Source organism: Scomber scombrus, chromosome 13 (genome assembly GCF_963691925.1).
Source record: "Scomber scombrus chromosome 13, fScoSco1.1, whole genome shotgun sequence".
In the NCBI taxonomy this organism is placed as follows: Eukaryota; Metazoa; Chordata; class Actinopteri; order Scombriformes; family Scombridae; genus Scomber; species Scomber scombrus.
Genome location: NC_084982.1, coordinates 22,206,305 through 22,227,000, shown reverse-complemented (window position 1 = coordinate 22,227,000; position 20,696 = coordinate 22,206,305). Strand labels below are relative to the sequence as shown.

General features: G+C 39.6%; 1 protein-coding gene across 1 annotated transcript in view; it reads right to left on the bottom strand.

Moving 5' to 3' along the window:
- LOC133992704 (neuropilin-2-like) overlaps nt 1-20,696 on the bottom strand; it is a 97,492-nt gene that overhangs the window by 64,926 nt on the left and 11,870 nt on the right. The window contains exons 2-3 of the mRNA XM_062431405.1: nt 19,103-19,283; nt 4,176-4,357 (exon numbers count right to left, since the gene is read on the bottom strand). Of these exons, the coding sequence (XP_062287389.1) occupies nt 4,176-4,357; nt 19,103-19,283 (363 nt within the window). The remainder of the gene's footprint in view (nt 1-4,175; nt 4,358-19,102; nt 19,284-20,696) is intronic.

Sequence of the window (20,696 nt, the reverse complement as noted above, 5' to 3'; positions counted from 1 at the left end):
ATCCTGATGTGTTTCTAGTATGCATACTTCTGTTCTTGTATATCAATTTGTCTTATGTTCCCATGTTTACAACCTGCATATGAACATTACATGTTCTGCAAACATGAGTGTAAAAGTCAAGACCATGCATGTGTAACCAGTAATGCAATGTCCCTTCTTGGCTACCATAGGGCCTTAGCACCTTCTGCTTCCCTGTTTACAATTTGCTTGGTTTATTATATAAGATGTACCGCTGAGCCCTCGGTATGCTGCTGTTCTTCTCTGGTCCCTGGTGTCACAGGTTATGACTGTTGCGTGCAATGTTTGGGTAGATGTTAATTTAAGCTTTTAAACTGAGTCATAGATGCTTTGTGTTTTACCCTCTGTTTGATAGTGACACCCGCTTCCATGTATGGGTATAATCAGGGAGGAGAGGTAAATGCTGATGTTATATTGTTTATATTATGCATTCGTTTTGCTGTGTGTAACTTCATTTAATCTGTTTGAGTAGGCATTGATGGCATCTGCTGTTTTGTTTGGTTCTGTTGTTGATAGAGTTGCTTTTTTCCTGCTTTACTTCTCTTCTATTCTCATCATTCTCATTCTCGCATAATTTAGCTTTTAGGTTTCCTGTTGGGTCAGTTAGTTTCTTTGGTTACATTTTATGCCAGCCTTTTGTGGTGCTCATTGTTTTTCCCCAAGAAGTTAGTGCTAATGATGTGGATTTAAAATGTGTTCTCTCACAAGTGCTCCAGGACCAATGGGCATGGCTGTTCAGACGATGAGGGTTTGGTGATAGAGTTTGTCACCTGTGCTTCACACCCCTATAACTGTGTGTTTGGTGGTAATTTTTGCACTTCCTTCACAATTTGCATTCTTCTCCCCCTTTTTTTTGCTTTGCTGTATGTGTGTGCGTGCGTGTGTGCATGAGTGCGTGCGTGCGTGCGTGCGTGCGTGTGTGTGTGTGTCTGTGTGTGTGTGTGTGTGTGTGTGTGTGTGTATTTGTGTCCACACCTATGGCCAACCATCCTTTAGCACTCCCTTTCTTATTGTAATTTGTATTTTTATATTGCACTTCTTAACTAATTAGATTTAATAATGGTCCTAATTTTTTTCTTTCTCATTCAAATGAATGGGAAGATGTGTCCAAACTTTCGGCATATGAATATAATACACACATATATCCTGACACACACACACACACACACACACACACACACACACACACATATACACACACACAAAATCCAACCACCCACGCAACCAGACGTTAAGCGGCACCTTCCAGGATAACAAGATCTTGTTAGCAGTATGGCAACAGCTTGAATGTTCCAAATGGCTCCATCATTACTGCCAGGAGAGACTGGACACAAATATGCACACATACACACACAGATGGGCAAACTAGAGTAAGTCCTGTAAATGCTATTGTATTGCTCATCAATGTTATGGAAGCAGCCGCACAAATAAAAAACTGTGATCTTCTCTGTCGTAGTTTGACAGTAACCTGGTTGTAATTTTATTTATATTGTTTGTATACTAACATGCAACAATGCACAAAATATAATTTACAAGTTTAAATTAAAAAAAGCAAATGGCAGCATTGCAAATACACCACTCAGCTCACACCTATATCCAAAATAACAAGCTAGTAAGTAAGTAATACATGTATCGGTACTTGTAAAGTCTTGATTAGCGTGTGAAATCATTGTAACTTCTTCACCTAGTGCTCATCTTTGTATAGAGAAAATTGTGAAATTTGTATCTTTTTAAAATGAGTTATATACTCTTAAATTGCATCATATTCCAGTGAAAAATAAAACTAGTTTTCTTCATTCCTAAAAAAAAAAATTATAAGGGACTTACAGGATAATTACAGTTTATTTCAACCTGATTCATTTTGCCTTGGATGTATATCCTTAGCCATAATACCCGTTCCAGGCGGCTAGTTTCTGTGTTTACATTCGGTCTGACTGTGCTACTTTTGCTCAGGTGCTTATGCTCCTAAACTAAAGTATTGAACAGTCTGCCAGCTAGTGTGCAGTTTGTACCAACTTTGTCCTGTTTTGAGAATAAACTGAATACACTTTTGTTATGTTTAGCTTTTAACTAAGTCTTTGTGCATGCATGTGTGCATGTGTTTGTGTATTTGTGAATGTATAATGTCTGCCTGTATGAATGTCTAAACCAAATTTTTACTGACTTACTGTTTCCTCACTCTGTAAAGCACTTTGAATTGATTCTGTATGATACTGTGCTCTACAAATAAACTTGACTTGACTCAGAGGCAAGCAGTTTAAATGATTCATGTAAAAATCCTGTTTCTTTGGAAAACTGTAGAAAGCTCATGCAGCTTCCACTCTTATATGTCATATCCACGAGTCCTTGTTTACCCGAATCTCTACAGCAGAGCTGGCGAGTACAATGTTAGATTCAAATAAACCAAAATTATCCTTTAACTGATTAATTACCAACAACATAAATATACTGAATTGTAAATTGAATGTTTATTGGACAACAAAATAGTGCCTTTAATAGCATCTGTAAGCATAGTGCAGATTAAAAAAAACGTTTTCCATTTTTTCCATGAAACTAAGCGTGTTTAAAGTTTGGTAGGTCTGAGACCTTTTTTTAATTAAAAAGTCACATCATCCTTTTACAATCTCTCTCTATAGCTCTCTCTCTCTCGGGTGCTTGGGTGTGAACACCGACACCCCTGTTGTTTTAAAGTCCATTGGGTAGATTCATGCGCAAAAGGCACACACACTGAAGAAATCCCAACAGGCTGGTGCCAGAAAGTGAGAAACACTGACAACCACACGTGTTGTGTTAGTAACCTCAGCCCTCTGTGTGTGCCTGTATGTGTTTGTGCATGTGTGTGTGTGTCTCAGGGCTCAGGACTCAGGACTCAATTAAGCAAGCATGTGTGGAATGCTTTCAGGGGGAACGGAACAAGATGGCTGTGGGGCCGACACTATGTGCCCCTCTGTCTCACTCGCCCTTGATCTCAATTGGTCTCGCTTTGGCTGACCCATGGCAGCGTGAAGGGGAGCCATATCACGCACACACACACTCAACTCACACACAAAGTGCCATGAGGGGGAGAGATGTCTCGCCTGGACAGTCTAAAGGGTTCTCAAGGGTCCTGTGCTGTCTCTACTCTCTTTCTCTCTGTCTCCCATGACACCAGCGAGATAAACGAGGCTTGGTCACCTAATGAACCGTGTTGAGTCCTCTATGAGTAGCTTGTAATACAGCTACTAATAGCCTATTTTCTAAAGGTGCAATCCTTATTAAGTCCTTTTTGGATTTTTGGATCTTTTGTTAACATGTTTGAAGGCTGTTCACAGTGATAATGTCACTCTTGTGAGTGTTGAATACTTAAAATATAGACTTCAATTTAAGCACTTTCAAAAGAAGAATACCTCTCCAAGCTGTATAACAATGCTGTGCCACACAGGAGTTTCAAGTCCCCCCTCAACTCAAAAATGTGTTTTTCCTCATGTAACTTTAGTTGAATGTTTGAGCTTCATTTTGCAGGGTGGTGTACGTGCAGAGATGATTGATACTAAAAGATGGATTTCAAAATCATGAGCCAATCATGGGTTTTTTCAACAAGAGAGAAGGAGGAGATGTCATTTTAAGGATTTTAAAAAGGTTATTGAACCTCTTTTGTGGAAAAAACATATACATTATTCTAAGCTGAGTATTTTTATGTATCATAAAACATGTCTGGCGGGAACTTTTAATTTCTTTCTTTTCTTTTTAAATACATTTTTGGGAGTGGAGACAGTTGACATACGCGAGAGAGAGATAGGGGGCGACATGCAACAAAGGTCCACTGCCAGACTTGAACCAGACTCAGCAGTCAAGTCTGGTGTGAGACCTTTGTTGCATGTCATCTCTTATCTCTCTCTTCTGATTTTCTGCCTGCTCTCTACCACGTGTCTACAATTTATAATAAAGAGGCACAGATGCCAAAAACACATATGATTAAAAGCAACAATATACTGTGTATTGCCCCTCAGTTCATCATGTTATCCAGTACGGTATTTAGTATCTTAAGAATAATTAGGATTTCACAAAAACTTTACATTTGTAAAGTATGTTTTCCACCCTTGTCCGGCTTCTAGATCAAGTTTGACGTAAGTTTCTTAGACAAGTTACAAAAAATAGCAACAGTAGCATCCACTTACCGGTTTTAAAGATTTCATAGCGCAGTGAGAATCCAGCCCCTTGGTGAGCGTAGTCAGATACGAACTTGATGTGAAGTGAGGGACCTGATGATATGATTGGTGCAGGGGCGATGTTGCTGCAGTGCTTTCCTAATAGGTCAGCTGTCTCTGAGTTCCCATCATGGATTTCTACGTAGTCATACCTGCAAAGGACAAACAAATATTTATAAATACCCTTCCCTTCTACATACACATTGTGATTGACAAGACTTAATTGAAATTCTTTTCTTATCCTGAGATTTAGAGTGTGTGTGCAGTGAAAGCAAACATTCAATCACCACTTTCAGAGAAATGCAACACCACAGGGACAATAACAAACTACAATACTAAGTATCTACATACTCAATAAATACTTAATGAATATACTGATGAGGTGTTTTGTGAAGGAAGTGTAGGGATCTGAATATGAATCATTCCAAGCTGCTTTGACTCTATCGTTATTAGATCATGTTTTTTTTCTCTATTGGTCCTTTAATCCAGCAGGAATCACATTGGATTTGGCTACAAAAGGAACCAATGAGCAAATTGTTTGTATCTATCAGTGGCTAGAGGGACTTCTAAAAGCATGGGTGTCATTACAATTCAAATGAATGCAGCAGAAAACATTGGTAGTTCACAGATGGTGGAAGAGGAAAAGAACCACCTGCATGAGGCGAACGGGGAAGAGAAACCTTTTTAAAATTCTATAACTGCGCTGTAATCGAGTGATTATATACTCCAACTGCCACGAGTTTCATGGTCTAGAGAACACCATTTTATGGATTATAGCTACATTATAATACAAACAAAAAGGAGACTGTGAATGTAAGATGATTTGCTCCCTCTCAGCTTGTATAGGGAAACAGTGGTGTCACATGTGTGCGCGACAGACTTTAAAAATTCAAAAGAAAACTGATTCCCACTCTCACACAACTGATTCACCTCATTTTCTACTTGTTATTCTCAAAGTAAATATCAAGTTTGATGATATTTTTAAACCGACGGAATATGGTGCTTTCAAAAGAAGTTGCAAACAAGTCTTCAGTTGTGCAAGATATATATAATAGACATAAAAGAAGAACCTCACATGTCTTCTGATTCATATTAAACTAGGGTCAAAGGCAAGAGTGCATGTACTGGTCAAGCTCTTTGAACTATTGATGAACCCTTCATATCCTTTGATGCCAGGAAAGGTTTAATGTGGAACAAATGATTCTAGTTTACATCTTTGCCCAGGTCTAATTTAATAATGTTTGCAACTCAGCCTGCTGGTCTTCCATCCGCAGAGAAATTCACATTTTCCACATTTGAGAACTGATTTAGGTCGCTTCAGCAATTTCCCGGTTGCTCTTTCCTTAGAAAAATCTCACACTTCATGCAGACTGTTATATAAAGGGGCCGTGTTGAATCATGCCGGATCATGTTGGCACTGAACGCAAATTTGACACAAAAAACTGACATTAAAGTAAACATTTCCTGTCATATCATGTCAAGTGCTCTGAATTCTTTATGGATTTTTGTGTCTTTCTTTTGAGTTTCTTAGGGAATTAGGTCCATGACGTCACAGTTTGTGTAGAGTTTGTGTATAATGCTATCATTTTATGGTGGAAGTACTGCATTTGTACTTATTGTATAGAAGTACAAATGCAGTACATCTACGAAGCTATGAAATATGCACATTAAAATCAGAATTTGCCCAAAAATCACATGTATATTGATTATTGCTGTCAGAAGCAAGGCTACCTGGGACTCCTTTCTGTCCGTAAAAGGAAGGTTGGCTTTGAGTCTATTTTTATTCCCAATTCTTTGATGTTCTCTGACCACAAATGTTTCTCAAGACCCACAGCAGGAGTGTTGCCTCTGTGTCTGGATACCAATGACACACCTGCCAAGCCTCAAAAATAGCTTCCTGGACAGAAATTCCCTGAGCAGCTTGTCATAACAGAAGACATTAAGTGTGATTCCTTATTAAGTGAATTCAATTTTCAATTAGATACTTTCTAACATAAAGGCATAAGTACAGCAGATCTCTATTTGCACATCTCCATCCATTATATTGATCAGTTCTGACCACAGTCACGCTAATTGTTCTTGTACTGAGCGTTTTACATCTCTCTAATGTAATGCAATGAACACTTTACAATCAATCTCAAAAGGAACCCTCAAAGTATCTCTATGGTTAGGCCATTATGCAGTTATGAGGTCGAGAAAAATGTTGAAATCAGTTGATTTAGTATGAACTGTATTTATCGAAGTATTGGAATAGCCCTGAGTTTTGAAGCTGTAGTGTAGCACCAGATGAGCAAGTATCTCTGTAGTTGAACCTCACAATTAATCAATCGGATCATGAACAATTATACAACATACTGTTCAAGCTGAAAATAGCTGGACATACTGAGGTTTTCAGAACATTAATTTACTTTTTAAACCTCTGCAAACCGGTGACAGAAGACCAGCTGCTGATTCAACAGATGAAGGTGCTTATCAATTACCACTCACTGTTTTGTTGCTACTGTTCTAACACATAAAAGATAAATGAATATAAAAACATGCTTCACTATTTTTTTAGTATGCATTCATGGTTATTTGTAAAACCGGAAGCCAAAACACACACACACTCAAAAAGACACAAAACATATGTACTTACATTGGATTTTACATGACATAAGCTGACATGGACAAGATTAACTATAGTTGTCATAGTGTGCGTGTGCGTGTGTGTGTGCGTACATGTATGCATCATTATTCCACCTCGTCTGTGGTAACAATAAGACATGAAAACCATAGACGATATGATAAGTACATTTAAGAGCAGAAAACACTGATAGCAAAGAGTACAGATCAGAGAATCTGTGTGTGAATAGACAAGAAGCCTGTCTTGAATATTTAAAAAAAGACAGTTTAAGCATAAATGACTATAGTTACTGTAGTTACGTTTGAGTAAGCCACCTCACGGGCGTAGTAATTATGACCCCGAGAAGTGACGCAGTTCAGATGACATCAATATATGGTAACAAATTTCCATAATCAGATGTGGCAGGTGGGTGGATGGCTGGATAGATAGATGGCAAAAAGTGGACCTAGCTGTATAGGACCACTGTTTGCTTCTTGTTACTAGCGGCCAGTGTCATGTTTCCAACTGTGAGTCAGGACAGTTTTTTAAAAGCCATAACCATGATTGTTTTGACATTAACTGTTGCCATAATGGAGAAGGTTGCCTAACTTTACAGAGGTATTAACTTTAACCCACACCATGTTTCAAAAGATCATTTTAACACAGACCTTGAGCCTTCTTAGACCGTAACAAAGTGTTTTTTGTTGCCTAAACCTAATCAGACTTTAACCACAGTGTTGTCACACCATAAAATATTATATTTTTAACAGTGATTAGTAATGGTTTGCGAACGCACCAATAAAGGCATGATATAAATTTATCATGCTGCAATTGACCTATATGGTAGTTTAGTTATGAGGATGTGTTGCAAGAGTGTGTGTTTTTTGCTCTGCAGTCATGTCTGAAACTATGTATGTGTGTTCACATTTGTGTGTGTGTGCGCGTGTGTGTGGGGTTGCTGACAGGTGAGCAAGCTACCTACATAATGAGGGTCAAACACCTCCCACTCTCCGATCATGCTTTGTGTCTTCTTTGCGTGCAACACCACAATCGTGATGCAAGCTGTCACTATGGACTTAGCCGCATGTGTGTGTGTGTGCATCTATGTGTGTGTGTGTGTGTACGTGTCACAGGTCTTGTCATATTTTCCCAAGTAAACGCCTCAACAGTTTCTTCTTCCATTTGTATGCAGACAAGATCTCTTTTCTTTCTCTTCTTGGCTCCCTCTTTCCATAATTATTTTTCAATGTTTAACCTTTCGACACTTTCTTTTGTTTCTATCTTTCTTTGATTTTTTTTCTATTCTCCACCTCCTTTTCTTCTCTAGCTTTCTCTAATTTGCTGTTAGGCACAGAAACCAGTGGCCATGAGCCAATGTGTGGGAGACGCAGTGGAGGCAGAGATGGGGGAGCAAGAATATTAGAACATTTTAATATGTGAATTAAAAATGCCTGTTAAACAGTGCTGATGGAGCAGATAGAGAATGAACAAGAAAGATAGATAGATAGATAGATAGATAGATAGATAGATAGATAGATAGAGAGAGAGAGAGAGAGAGAGAGAGAGAGAGAGAGAGAGAGAGAGAGAGAGAGAGATAGATAGATAGAGAGAGAGAGGCTAAATTGGGGAAAAAAACTGTTGAAACCAGTGTTTTCAGGGTGTTTTTGGAAAGATCCCAGTTCACACTGAAATGTTCCTCCTTCCTCTTTGTCCTTTTTCAACTGGTGTAAGTATCGATGGTGCAACTGGTGCAGCTGCTCCAGGGCCCAGAATCTGTCAGGGGCCGCTTTTTCTATTGTAGGTGGACTCTCTCCCACATTGACTGTCTCATGCAGTTCCAAATCTGAATAATAAAAAATAAATATTATTTCTACCCGCCACTTGAAGAAGAAGAAGAAGAAGAAGAAGGCTTGCTAGAAAATCCTAATTTGTCCAATGACATTGCTCCCTGTCATTTGTGATAACTTTCGTGAATGTCAGTTAAATAAGCCCCCCCCCCAAAAAAAAAAAAAAAAGCTGTGCTCAAAGAAGGATGGATAAAACAAAACAGGATGAGTGTACTGCTAAATTGACTAAATTACACTTTAGAGGTGTTTTACTCATAACCATGCTTCATTGAATGCTAGCAATGTTGAGCTGCAGCTGGGGGCTAACGTTCGCCATTTAGCTATATCAGCACATATGTGACCCCCCCTCCCCCTTCTCCATCCAGTCGGACGAAGATTTCCCCCCCATGGGTGGGGGAAAGCAGGCTGTGGTTTGTGTTGGGGGCGAGCTGTTAGATTAGTGTTGATAAATTTGACACTTTTGGCTGCTGTCCTTGGTGCTGATCAAAGGCTGGTGTGCAGGATGGGAGTTGCATGGTGAACCTCTCCATGGTGACACAGCAATTGTCTGGAGTGGTTGTGTGTTTGTGGGGGGCAAGTTAATGTATTTTCACCCTGGGAAGATCACAATTATTATGATATGCTGCTCCCTCTTTCAGTCAGCAAACAACAAAATTGTGCATCATTGCCATTAACTGGTAAAGAGTGGGACAGACACACTACTCTCAGCTGATAAAACCACTATTCTGACCTCGCCTGCTCTCCATTTCTGCTAACACTTAGTTTTAATACAGCTAGAGCTGCAATGACTTTGTTTGACAGAATATTTCTTGGAAACTATTTTGATAATCAGTTACAGTTAAAACAAATTTATAAAATTGGCTCTTTTACAGTTCTCAAAGGTAAATAATGTAAAGATGGTTTTCTTTGTCATATATAATAGTAAACTGAAAATCTTTAGATTTTGGATTGCTGGTCAGACAAAACAATATATTTGAAAACACCACCTTTGACTCAGAGAAAATGTAACAGATATGTAAAAAATGTTATTATGTTTTATAGACCATATGATTAATTGATTAATCTTATGTTTAAGTTGTTTTCATTTACATACTTTTCTGTTCTGTTACTTTTCTGTTGTTGGATAACTGAATGAGTATAAAACTATAATATGATCGTGGCTAAATTTTTTTTTTTAACCAGTAAACCAAAAACTCCTGTGCTTCTGCTCTGAGACATCAATCAAATCATTATTTTATGACCGCGATGTTCGACAAAACAAACATAAATACAGAGTAATGACAACTGTTGGACTGTGTATTGACATTTCAAATGAGTGATCACAGACTGGGCTGGAGTTGCTCAACTTTATAGCTGCAGATCCAGCACTCATGTCTGAGCAGGGAAACATAGTTTTCAAAAGTTCTGTTTTCCTCATTAACACAAAACACAAAGCCAACATTTTCAAAATAATCTGCTCTGGAGAACATTTAGGAAAAGCTCTGTTTTCAGGTGTGGACGAAGGGTCAAAACAGAGAGAAAAAGATTTCAAATTTAGCCGGCACCGTGGGGATGCAGTCAGAGGGAGAACATGACACTGCATTCACGCTGCCAACTCCTCCTGTCAGACAGACAGAGACAGGTGTCCCTACATCCCTTCCTCCCTCCCTTAACTCTTTGCCTTTAGTAGAGAGCAGAAAGACATACACAGCTACATCTAAGTCAGCACACACACGTACACAAGAGACCTACGCCTACACACTTTCTCTCTCACACATAAGTGACACACAGTGATACGCACACAGAGCCTGTGGCAATGCTCTCAGATGGATCTATAGATGGGTTTGAGGTTTCCTAAAATCTGTCTCTGTGTAGGAGGTACATAGCTTCGAACAAACTGTTTGATCCCATCATCTCCCCCACTCTCTCTCTCTCATCTCCCCCAATATATTTCACTGCAGCCAATCTGTGATATGTTGACACTTGCCACAGGGAAGTAGGAATTTGTTTCCCTAAAATGTGGTTGCTGACAACGGGTGCTCAAGATGTTTTCTTTTTACTTGCTTACATGAATGAAATGATGACTGAGTTGTTGACTGGCAAGATTTATGTGTGCTTGTTTGTGTGTGTGTTTGGGGGGGAGGGGTGATTCAGGGGTGAGAAAGCTTTCCAAAGCCTGTCTGACGTGAACCCAAGAAAAGGTTTGGCTACAGATGCACTTCCACCCCTCCCCTCTGCCTTAGTTTTAATTGCCTTTCACACGTTTTTTCTGTCTCTCTTTAGGTCAGGAGTTGTCTTTTTACACCTGTACATTTCTTTCATCTAACATCAGGGGTGCCCTTAGCTGTAGACAGAGCGTCTGCACCACAGACACACACAGATGGACACACACACACACACTCTAAAAACAAGCCAAAATTGCAGAATTTTCCAATTTCCAATCTCCTTTTTTGTTTGTTTTTTATGTTTCATGTTGCTTTTTGATTGCTTTTAGCCATAAAGGGGAAATCTAACCATAATTTAAACTTAATTAAGTTAAAATGAATTGACTATGTACTTAAGAACTTTGAGAGTCAGTTCAGTAAGAAAACACTATGAAGTTAATCATGACATAATGTGCGGTTCAAGTCACTTACTGGATAATGAAATTTATATTTTCATAAACTGTTACAACATGTTTTTTCCAAACAAATACAGCAGATTGTCACTATTATGTTTTAATGTTGTTGCTGTTTATGTACTGTTTTTTCTCTTGACGTTGCAATTTTCTGGTGTTCATTTTCACAAGGGAAGTGAAATAATCAGTGGCTGCGTACAAACATTTTTAGAGGAACAGAAACAGTCAACTGTGAGTAGATTCATACACACACACACACACACACACACACACACACACACACACACACACACACACACACACACACACACACACACACACACACACACACACACACACACACTTTCCAGTTCCAGTCATATGAATGAAACAACATGTTTTAAGCTAAATTCTTAAGAATTAGTTTCAGAATAGTTAGAAGGAAGTTAAACTGAACTGTAGTGCTCTCTGTTAGGACAAAGTACAAGTTGCAATTGTGAATGTTTTCTTTTTTGACAAACCACAAACTGACTTCATTTGCACGAGTGAGCAAAAAAAAACCTTTAAGAAAAACCAAACCAAGAACTCAAACATTGAAACATTTCTTATAACTAGTCAGAGATTCCACTAACAGCACTGACAACTTGCATAAGGCAGTCAGGCTGTAGTTCAGCCTCTGCTACTGATCTTTCCTTTTTTCTTGCTTCTTTTTCTGATGTGTGTCCATCCTTGAAGGTCCCAAAAAAGATACACTACACATTCAGCACATATATTTTCAAGCTTTTTGTTCCATACTTTAATATGGACAGCTTCTTACTTGCATGTGGACAGCAGACCCACACATGCTTCTATACATACTACAACTGGGGGTCAGCCATGTTCAACACGTGCACTGCAAAACAAGCTGGCAACCTCATGACAGCAAGAAGAAGAACTCTTTGTAGTATTTGGCTAAACAGTAAGAAAGGGTCGAAAAAAGAAATATGTGTTTCGGCCAAATGAGAATAAGTCTAAGGATGGCGAGTGCAGAATGTCAATACAGGACACGAAACAAGTGTTCAATTTCCTCTTCTAGTGCATGTGTAGTTGGCATACTTGTAGTGCATACAGTACAGTCTTTACAGTCACACATTTTGGGCAATGCACAAACATCCACAGGGGTCCTTGCAGACCTTCATGCATTTGGGCAGATGACAAACTTTACATAATGCAGACTCACACAACCATGTGGATGTTCACATGCACATACAGTGCTACAACACCTAATCAAAGTGAAGAAAACTTGGTACAGATTACTGCTACATTATTATTATTACAAAGTATATATATTATATTCTAATACAATTAAAAGCAGTTTTATGTCATTTTTCTATCATTTGTATTATATCCATTACCTTAATCTATAGATTGGTTTCTCAACTTTTATCAGTGACTCAACACATCAAAAAGTCACAGTAAAATGTTATATGCACAGACTTGTGGATAAGACATTGGGTCTCATGCGACACTAAAGTTGTGCATTTTAATTTGGTGTGTGTTAGTTCAAGTCTATGAGCAAGACCCACAGTGTGCAGTCTATCTATATACCTGAAGCGTTAAAGCAGCCTTAGTGAGTCTGTCACTGAAGCAGTTAATAGAGAGTGAGGAGGATGACTGACTTCACTGTTATCAAGTAATAGGCCTATTACTGCAGACAGAGTGTGCAGTTGTCTGCGTGTGTGTGTCTGTGCATGTGTGTGCGTGTGTGTGTGTGTGTGTGTGTGTGTGTGTGTGTGTGTGTGTGTGTGTGTGTGTGTGTGCGTGTTTGTGTGTGTGTGTGCATGTATGTCCAGCAGTAGTCTCCAGGACAAGTAATCGATTCCTCATTATGGTTTTAACACACATTGATCAGGGTCAGTCCTTCAAAGATAGGCACACACACACACATACACACGCACGCACGCAGTCATTACAGTAACAAGACATCGATCAGGCAGACCTTCAGGGCCTCAGGGAGTGTCTGTATATCAGAGCCCTGATATTATCATTATTACCTGCATTACCTGTGTGTGTGTGTGTGTGTGTGTGTGTGTGTGTGTGTGTGTGTCTGTGTGTGTGTGTGCGTGCATGTGTGTGTGTGTGTGTGTGTGTGTGTGTGTGTGTGGATTCCTTAAAATTACCACCTTGCGCTAAGAAGGCAACTTAGTCTGACTTCCAGAGGGGTTGAAGGGTCTGGAGTGAGTGCATCCATCTCACATTGTTTAAAGCAAGACTCTCTCAAAATAAACACTGCACAAGCTTTTTCTCTGCTGTTGAATTGGAAGAGCACACAACTGGACTATCAATCACAAAAATGGAAGAAAAGCTAGTGGTTCAGGTTTTTGCTATAGAGAATGCATGGTTTGGCATCTAGTGTGATAACTGCCTTAAAGTTTACCTGGTGAGGAATTTTGATTTATCAAATACAGGTAAATAAACCTCTAACTGTGTTGTACCTCACATCTGGGCTCCAAGGCGTTCTCTGATTACACCATCTATTCCTGACTTGTATCTCCGTAGCTTTCTAACAATACTGTCTCTCAGCTTTGTGCTGGGATGCTTGTCTGGATGCATGATCCTCCTGCTGGTAGAGTGACTGTGATGTTAATTCAAACATGCGGGCAGCAGCTAAATGCCCACAGCTGGTAACTGAACATCCTCTGTCACATCAAATGCTATTCCTCTGGCTTCCGCTCTCTGTCATATAGTCTCTTCAGCTCTCACTCTGCTTTTCTTTTTTTTCTCCTTTTGCCCTGAGGACAGCGTCACATCAAATCATTCTCCTTTTTGCACCTTGTGTCCCCAGGACTTTTGTCTGCCAGCCAGTCAGGTGAGATCAAACATTTCTAAATTTTCACCAAAGTCTAGTTTCATAGTAACAGTTGGTTCAGACACATGTGCAAAGTAATGTTGATATGTTGGGTCATAACTTATAGAGAGAAGAGAAGAGAAGAGAAGAGAAGAGAAGAGAAGAGAAGAGAAGAGAAGAGAAGAGAAGAGAAGAGAAGAGAAGAGAAAAAAAGAAAAGAAAAGAGTAGAGAAGAGAAGAGACACATAGAAACACACTCAGCGTGAAGTTAAATGATTGATTGAGGCAGAGTACAATGACAAGGTCTAAATCATTAGTAAAACTATTAGCGTTGACTGCAGCTTCTCTCTTACATAAATCACTCCTTAACTCACTCGCTGCTTTAAAGCTGCCATACAAATGTGCATCTGCCTGTGTGCTTGTCTGCTTACTGTGCTTACACTGTATATGAGTCTGTTTGAGAAGCCAAACATTTTTGCACCTCTGTGTGTGCATTTGTTAATCTTGTTTATGCAGGCGTACTGTATGGGATGCTGTGTGAGTGTGTGTGTGTGTGTGTGTGGGTGTGTGTGTGTGTGTTTGTCTGGGCTGTGATCTGAGGTAAAAGAGGACTGGGGAGGATGGAGAATGAGGAGAGGCAGACATATAGACAGGGGACTTAAGAGATGGATAGACATAATCTGAAGGATGAAAGAGAAAGGAGATGGATATAGGATGAAGAAAAGTCTATAGATGATGAAGAGAGAAGAATAGATGCATTTTAAAGAGGGGGACTGGTAAAGCAGAAGGAAATGAGAAAATATGAGAGGAAGAGAGCGAGACAGAGAGAAAAAGAAGGGGTGTGTGGCATTTGGCCTACTGCCTGTTTTTTCTCATATGCAATGCTGAATAATTATTTGGCCTATAAAAGACTGGCACACTACAGAGGGAAGAGGAGAAGGAGGAGGAGTAAAGGGAAGGAGAGAATGGGGGGAAATAGATTGAGGGAAAGAGGGGTGAAAGGAGGGAGATGGGATGAGAAGAGAAAGGCATGGAGGGGAAGGTGCAAGAGCAGATGAAAGATGATTGATGGGATCCATTGGACAGCAGTGAGGGGGCAGGAGGGGTGAGGATGAAGGGAGGGGTGAGAGGGAGAGAGCGAGGAGGAAAGAGGAGAGGAGGGAGAGAGAAGAGAAGGGAAGCTGTCAGGATGATTTGAGCCTGCCCTCAACAGACCCTGACGCTGCATTTTTCCCTAAGCAGCTGTGTGTATATGTGTGTGTGTGTGTGTGTGTGTGTGTGTGTGTGTGTGTGTGTATGTGTGTGTGTAAGTGCGCACAAACGCACATTCCTTCCAAACACTCCAAATAGAGATCCTTCTTTCACAGACAGAGCAGTGCAGTGAACTAAGAGGATAATGTGAAGGAAACAACCAACTGCTGTCTTGAAAAGTAACAATATAGAAAAAATTATGATTTTGTAGGAGTTCTTTGACCTTCACTATCTTAGGGCATCACTTTCCGTTGCATCATAAATATTCATATCAGTGTAGAAAGAGTACAAATACAAGTAAATTAAGTGACTTTTCTCTGCAGTATATCTGTGGAAAAAACATAAAACAAAAGGAATACATGTAGGAATACTGTCAAAGATCTGGACTTGTTGCTTTGTAGAGACTTTGGCAGAGGTTACGTTGCTTATTAAACTTCATGTTTACCGTGATGGAGTGAAAACGAAAGTTGAAAATAGCTTCAGAAAGGAGATGTGACATTAAAAGAGAGACTATATAGAGTGAGCACTACAAATATTTCTCTCTGATGTAGTTCTTATTAGAGCTCAAAGAAGCTGAGGCTGAAAGTGACACTAAACTTTTATTTTAAAGAAGAAATGTCTGAAACGATTGCACACCATATTTAAAATTACTTTCATCAACTGTAACTGTAAATGAAGGTGAATGTAGAAAGTGTGTTTGCACACACAAGTACGGTATATACCAGCACTAACACACAGTCTCCTTTCTGTATATAATAGTCCATCGTGTACTTTTGACCTTTTCCATGAAACTCACACAAACCCTATCATATGCTGTTGGAAGCTAACTGAAACCTGTCACCAATGATGGACGGATGTGGCACTGTGGTGCTCCTCATGTGACGAGAAAAGGGAAGTCACACTGAGTCATGATTGGTTATGGCTATACTGATTTAGCAAGGGCACAGGCTTTTTTTTTGTTTATCAGTCTTGCTGTTCGTGTCTCTCACTCCCTCCAGCTGACTCCTTAATTTGTTACTGTATATGAATCTTAATGAAAACATTGCTCTCTCTCTCTCTCTCCATCTCTGACCACCTCTCCATCGATTTTGTCTGCAAAGCCAGTGGAGTGCTCGGCAAAATGTGATGCATTATGGATTACTGATTACCATCTTAAATTGCAATCAGGACCATAATAGATTAGATTGCTTCAACATAGTGGCATAATAAAACAACCCTTCTCTGACCGGGGCAGACATATTCATAACAAAGCTGTTTATGTGAGTGTGTGTGAGTGTGTCTGTGTGTGTGAGATGATGCATGCTTTTGTGAGAGACAGATGCAACTGTATGATGCGTTTTTTTATGCGATAAAGACAGACAGAGAGGAACCGTATTGCCTGCTCACAATGTAGTCTTTGTCCAGAAACACAGAAACCCCCTTGTCCCAATAACATGAGTGTGTATCATCTCCACAAACTGAAGATTAGCAGCAGTTTACTGTTTCCAAATGTTGTTATCTACAAGTTTAAGAAGAGGAACATATATGGCAATATTAAATGAATCTGATGAGGCGAGACAAATGCCAAATATGACTTTTAGAGGCAGAAAGAGGGAGGGACAGGTTGTGCTTCAGAGAAAAGACAACATTTGACAGACACAGTGGCAGACGCTGGTATGTGTGTGTTGTTGCTGACAATCACTGGGTGACTACGCATGTCTGCCCCCCACAGACACACACACACATCCTCTGCCCCCTTCTCCTTGGCCTCTTTGCCCTCTGAACCTAACAGATCAATTACAGCCTTCCCCAGCACACACACACATACACAGACACACACACGACGGGCGTTGGGCGCCTGTAGATTTAAATAGCTCTGCGCTGTAGGACACTTGTAAATAACAGCCTATTAGGCTTGAGATGTTACCACCAACACTGCAAATATCTCACTCTTACTGGCATGGTTTGGACAATTACTATAATTTGTCATTACTGGAAGCACCTGGAAGGAAAACTTACAAAATGCTGAGACACAGAACACTTAGAATATAAGTCAACCACACATAGGCACATGCTGTATGCACCATAATAAATAAATCAGTCTGCTGTTTTTACAGTTCAGTCAGAGTGTGTGTAAGAAACCCAAAGAGAAAGAATGGAAGGAAGAACCTAGGGGAGAAAGAGAAGTAGACAGAAAGGAAGAGAGCATGTAATGCATCAAAGTGATCCAAGGATAAGAACTGTAGAGTAAAACTGAAAAGTGACGAGGACAGGGAGACAGACAGAGAAGTGTGTTTTTCATTTCTACAGTACAGCGTGAAAGTAGAGCAAAATAGCAAAGCACAGCAGGCCTTTTCAACCTTTCAGCCTTTCAACAAACAGCAAGCCGGTGAAATATTGATGCTTCAATTCCAACAAAGAAATGTCTGAATGATTTTGGTACATCTGAGTGGGGAAATTTTCCTATCTATAATTGATATGGCTGAAATGTTAATAACTCAATGGGAAAGAACCGGAACAGAGACATAACGGAAGAAGGGGGGAAAAGTGTAAGTGTGTGTGTTGCTGAATTTGTCTACCCTCTTGAATGTGTCAGTGGGTTTGTATTTTCAGCCCCTTACACACATAAAACCCATAAGACTCCTGAGAGCTAGTGGTCTCTGCTCTCCTGCAGTCCAAGAGAGGTGAGAGAAGGCCAGGAGGCTCATTTAAAGCTCATTAATTTATTGTTATAGAAAAACAGCACTCATATTTTATATGTCTATATGTGTCAGTTCAGGTGACTAATAAATAGCTCTCTTGTCTCATAATCTTTCTATTTATTTTAACAATATTGGCCTTACTGTAATCCAGTTGTTACTTTTTGTAAAACTGCAGCTGTCCCAGCTGCAGCTCCTACTGCGTGATGTGTTTTTTGGAAGAGGTTTTTCATTGCATTTTTCTTTTTTTTTTTTTTTTCTTTTTTACAGTGCTTGGACTGGCCCAGAAACCATTACTGATGCTGGCCCATAATGTTACACTTAAATTACTTGAAAAACTACATTATTCCGTTTTTGTTGTTTTTTGCTGGGGTTTTTTGTTGGTTTTTTTGCACCATGCACATTCTCATCCCAGCTGTTGTCGATTTATCTTTAATTGTAGTGTGCAGTTTTCCTTCATATTTCTATTTAAAGCACCTTGTTTTAAAGAGGTGCTGTACATATCTATGTCATGGTTGTCAAAATGTTTGCTAATTTGTCATTCTTTCTGTACAGTAAGCTTATATGTCCTGTTTGCTTCTTAACCAGTCTCATATCCGTCTGCCAGCATTTTCCCATTATTTCCCAGCATTCCTGTCTGTCTGTCTGTTTGCCTGTCTGTCTGCCTTTATCTATCTGTCCTGTATTTTAATTTCATGCTGCCGAACCGCCCGCATTTCTTACAGTCTCACCATGCAACAAAAGCAAACAGCCAAAAACGATGATGGGACAACAAATCCTCTAATCTGTGTTCTGTATTCTGTATTATTTTGAAGTGTGAAAACCATCCTGGAACAGTAAATGTGTCGTAATTAGACTTTTATAATTAGAGACGAGGGACCAAGGGAGGTCCCAAAGTGATTATTATGGGCTAGCTAAAGCCAGAGAAACAGGAGGAGAGTGGGCAGACTCTTACACAGAGAGAGAGACTGCTGGAGACAGACACTACTACAAGAAAGTTTTCCCTTAGTTGTAAGCCTCTCTAGAAACTTTAAATCTTCACATCTAAATCCCCTCTTTTTCTCCAAACCCTTTTGTTTACCAGATATGCCTTTAAAATCCACCTATTCATCCTTACCTGCAGTCCAGTTTCTCTATCTCAAAGTGCGGATTGAAGTTGAGGACGATGCGTTGCGATGGTTCGGGGGCTGTGATGACCCAGCGGCAGTTCTGATGAGGTGGGTACTCAAGGGGGTAGCCGGGGGTGGTGATGTAGCCGGCATCGCTGGCATCTAAAAAGCCACCGCATGGTTCAGACGCTGGATGGGGAAAGACAAAGGAAGAAGAAATATTAGAGATGAAATAAAGTTAGAGGAAAGTCAAGGGGATGCTGTAACATGATGCTTTGCATGGCCTTTATGCACTTTATAAACTCTTGTGATGAGCTATGGAAATTTTTTTCATGGGATAATACATAGATTCATTGGAATGAGGTCGCTGATAAGTGTTACAAAATGTGATTAAAAATCAACTCAGACAAAAGAAGGGGAGAGATAAGAAGCCAGGGGTTGAGTGAACTATTAGGAAAGGTGAGAAAACAAATTACTACTGAAAGACAAAGAATATTTTATTGCCGGAAAAAAGAAAATGACAGCTGATCAGATAAGCCTTTAACATATATAGTACGTCCCTCACAGCAGCACTATGCAAGTCAAAAATACCATCAGGGTCAATGTTTGCTTATCGTTACTGACCAGAAGGATGTCAACACACCAATACATATTAATTTAATGTATATTTGTTTATTAAGATTTCACACAATATAAAAAACAAGGCAAAAATGAAGATAAGAGTTGTGTTTGCAAAGACAGGATATGCTAAAACAAAGAAGTGTGTGTACATGTGTCTGTGGATGTGGTGTCAAAGGTCAACGTAGCATCATGATGTACAAAGACTCCATTCTGACCCGGCACAACTAACACACGCACACACACACACACACACACACACACACACACACACACACACACACACACGTGCAGTGAATGAGCGCTGCAGATGCCACAGTTACTGTCACAGAGCGGATCCACTTGTCAGCAGTCATACGTCTGTTTTGTGTTATAAACAATACCACTCATTCACTGCCGCAGATGTACTCTGACATAGACGAGTAACTCATATATATCTGTGACACCCAACGGCATAACACGTCTGTTACACACAACTCTGCTGTGTTAGATCTATGGCATCTATTGTGCACCATACTGTCTGCCCTGTTTGATGGACTGTCCAGGCTATCTGTGAGCTGAACTTCTTCATTGTTTAGGATCCGGAAAAGTTAAAGTTAAACATCCAAGTGGATATACTATGAGTGTGATCTTTGTTAAGTCCAAGCCTTTCCAAGCCACAGTCTGCTAGTAGAGACTCAAGAACAAAGGCTGTTATTTTCTCTGTGTACCACCTCTAACTCTAACTAACACTCCACCAATCTAATATCCAGTAATTAAACTTTCAACATGACTTATTGCTTATTTTAGCATTTATCTTGTTTGTCTTTTGTGTGTTTTTGTGTTGCAAGAGAACATTGAAAACTTCTGATTGTAAAACAAACAAAGAGCTATTTGTTTAGGACACAAATGAATTAACACAGTTCAAGTGGACCAAAGCAAATTAATTTTGAGTACATATTTTGGGCAACATGATGGACATATTTGGACAGTGAGCAGCCCCTT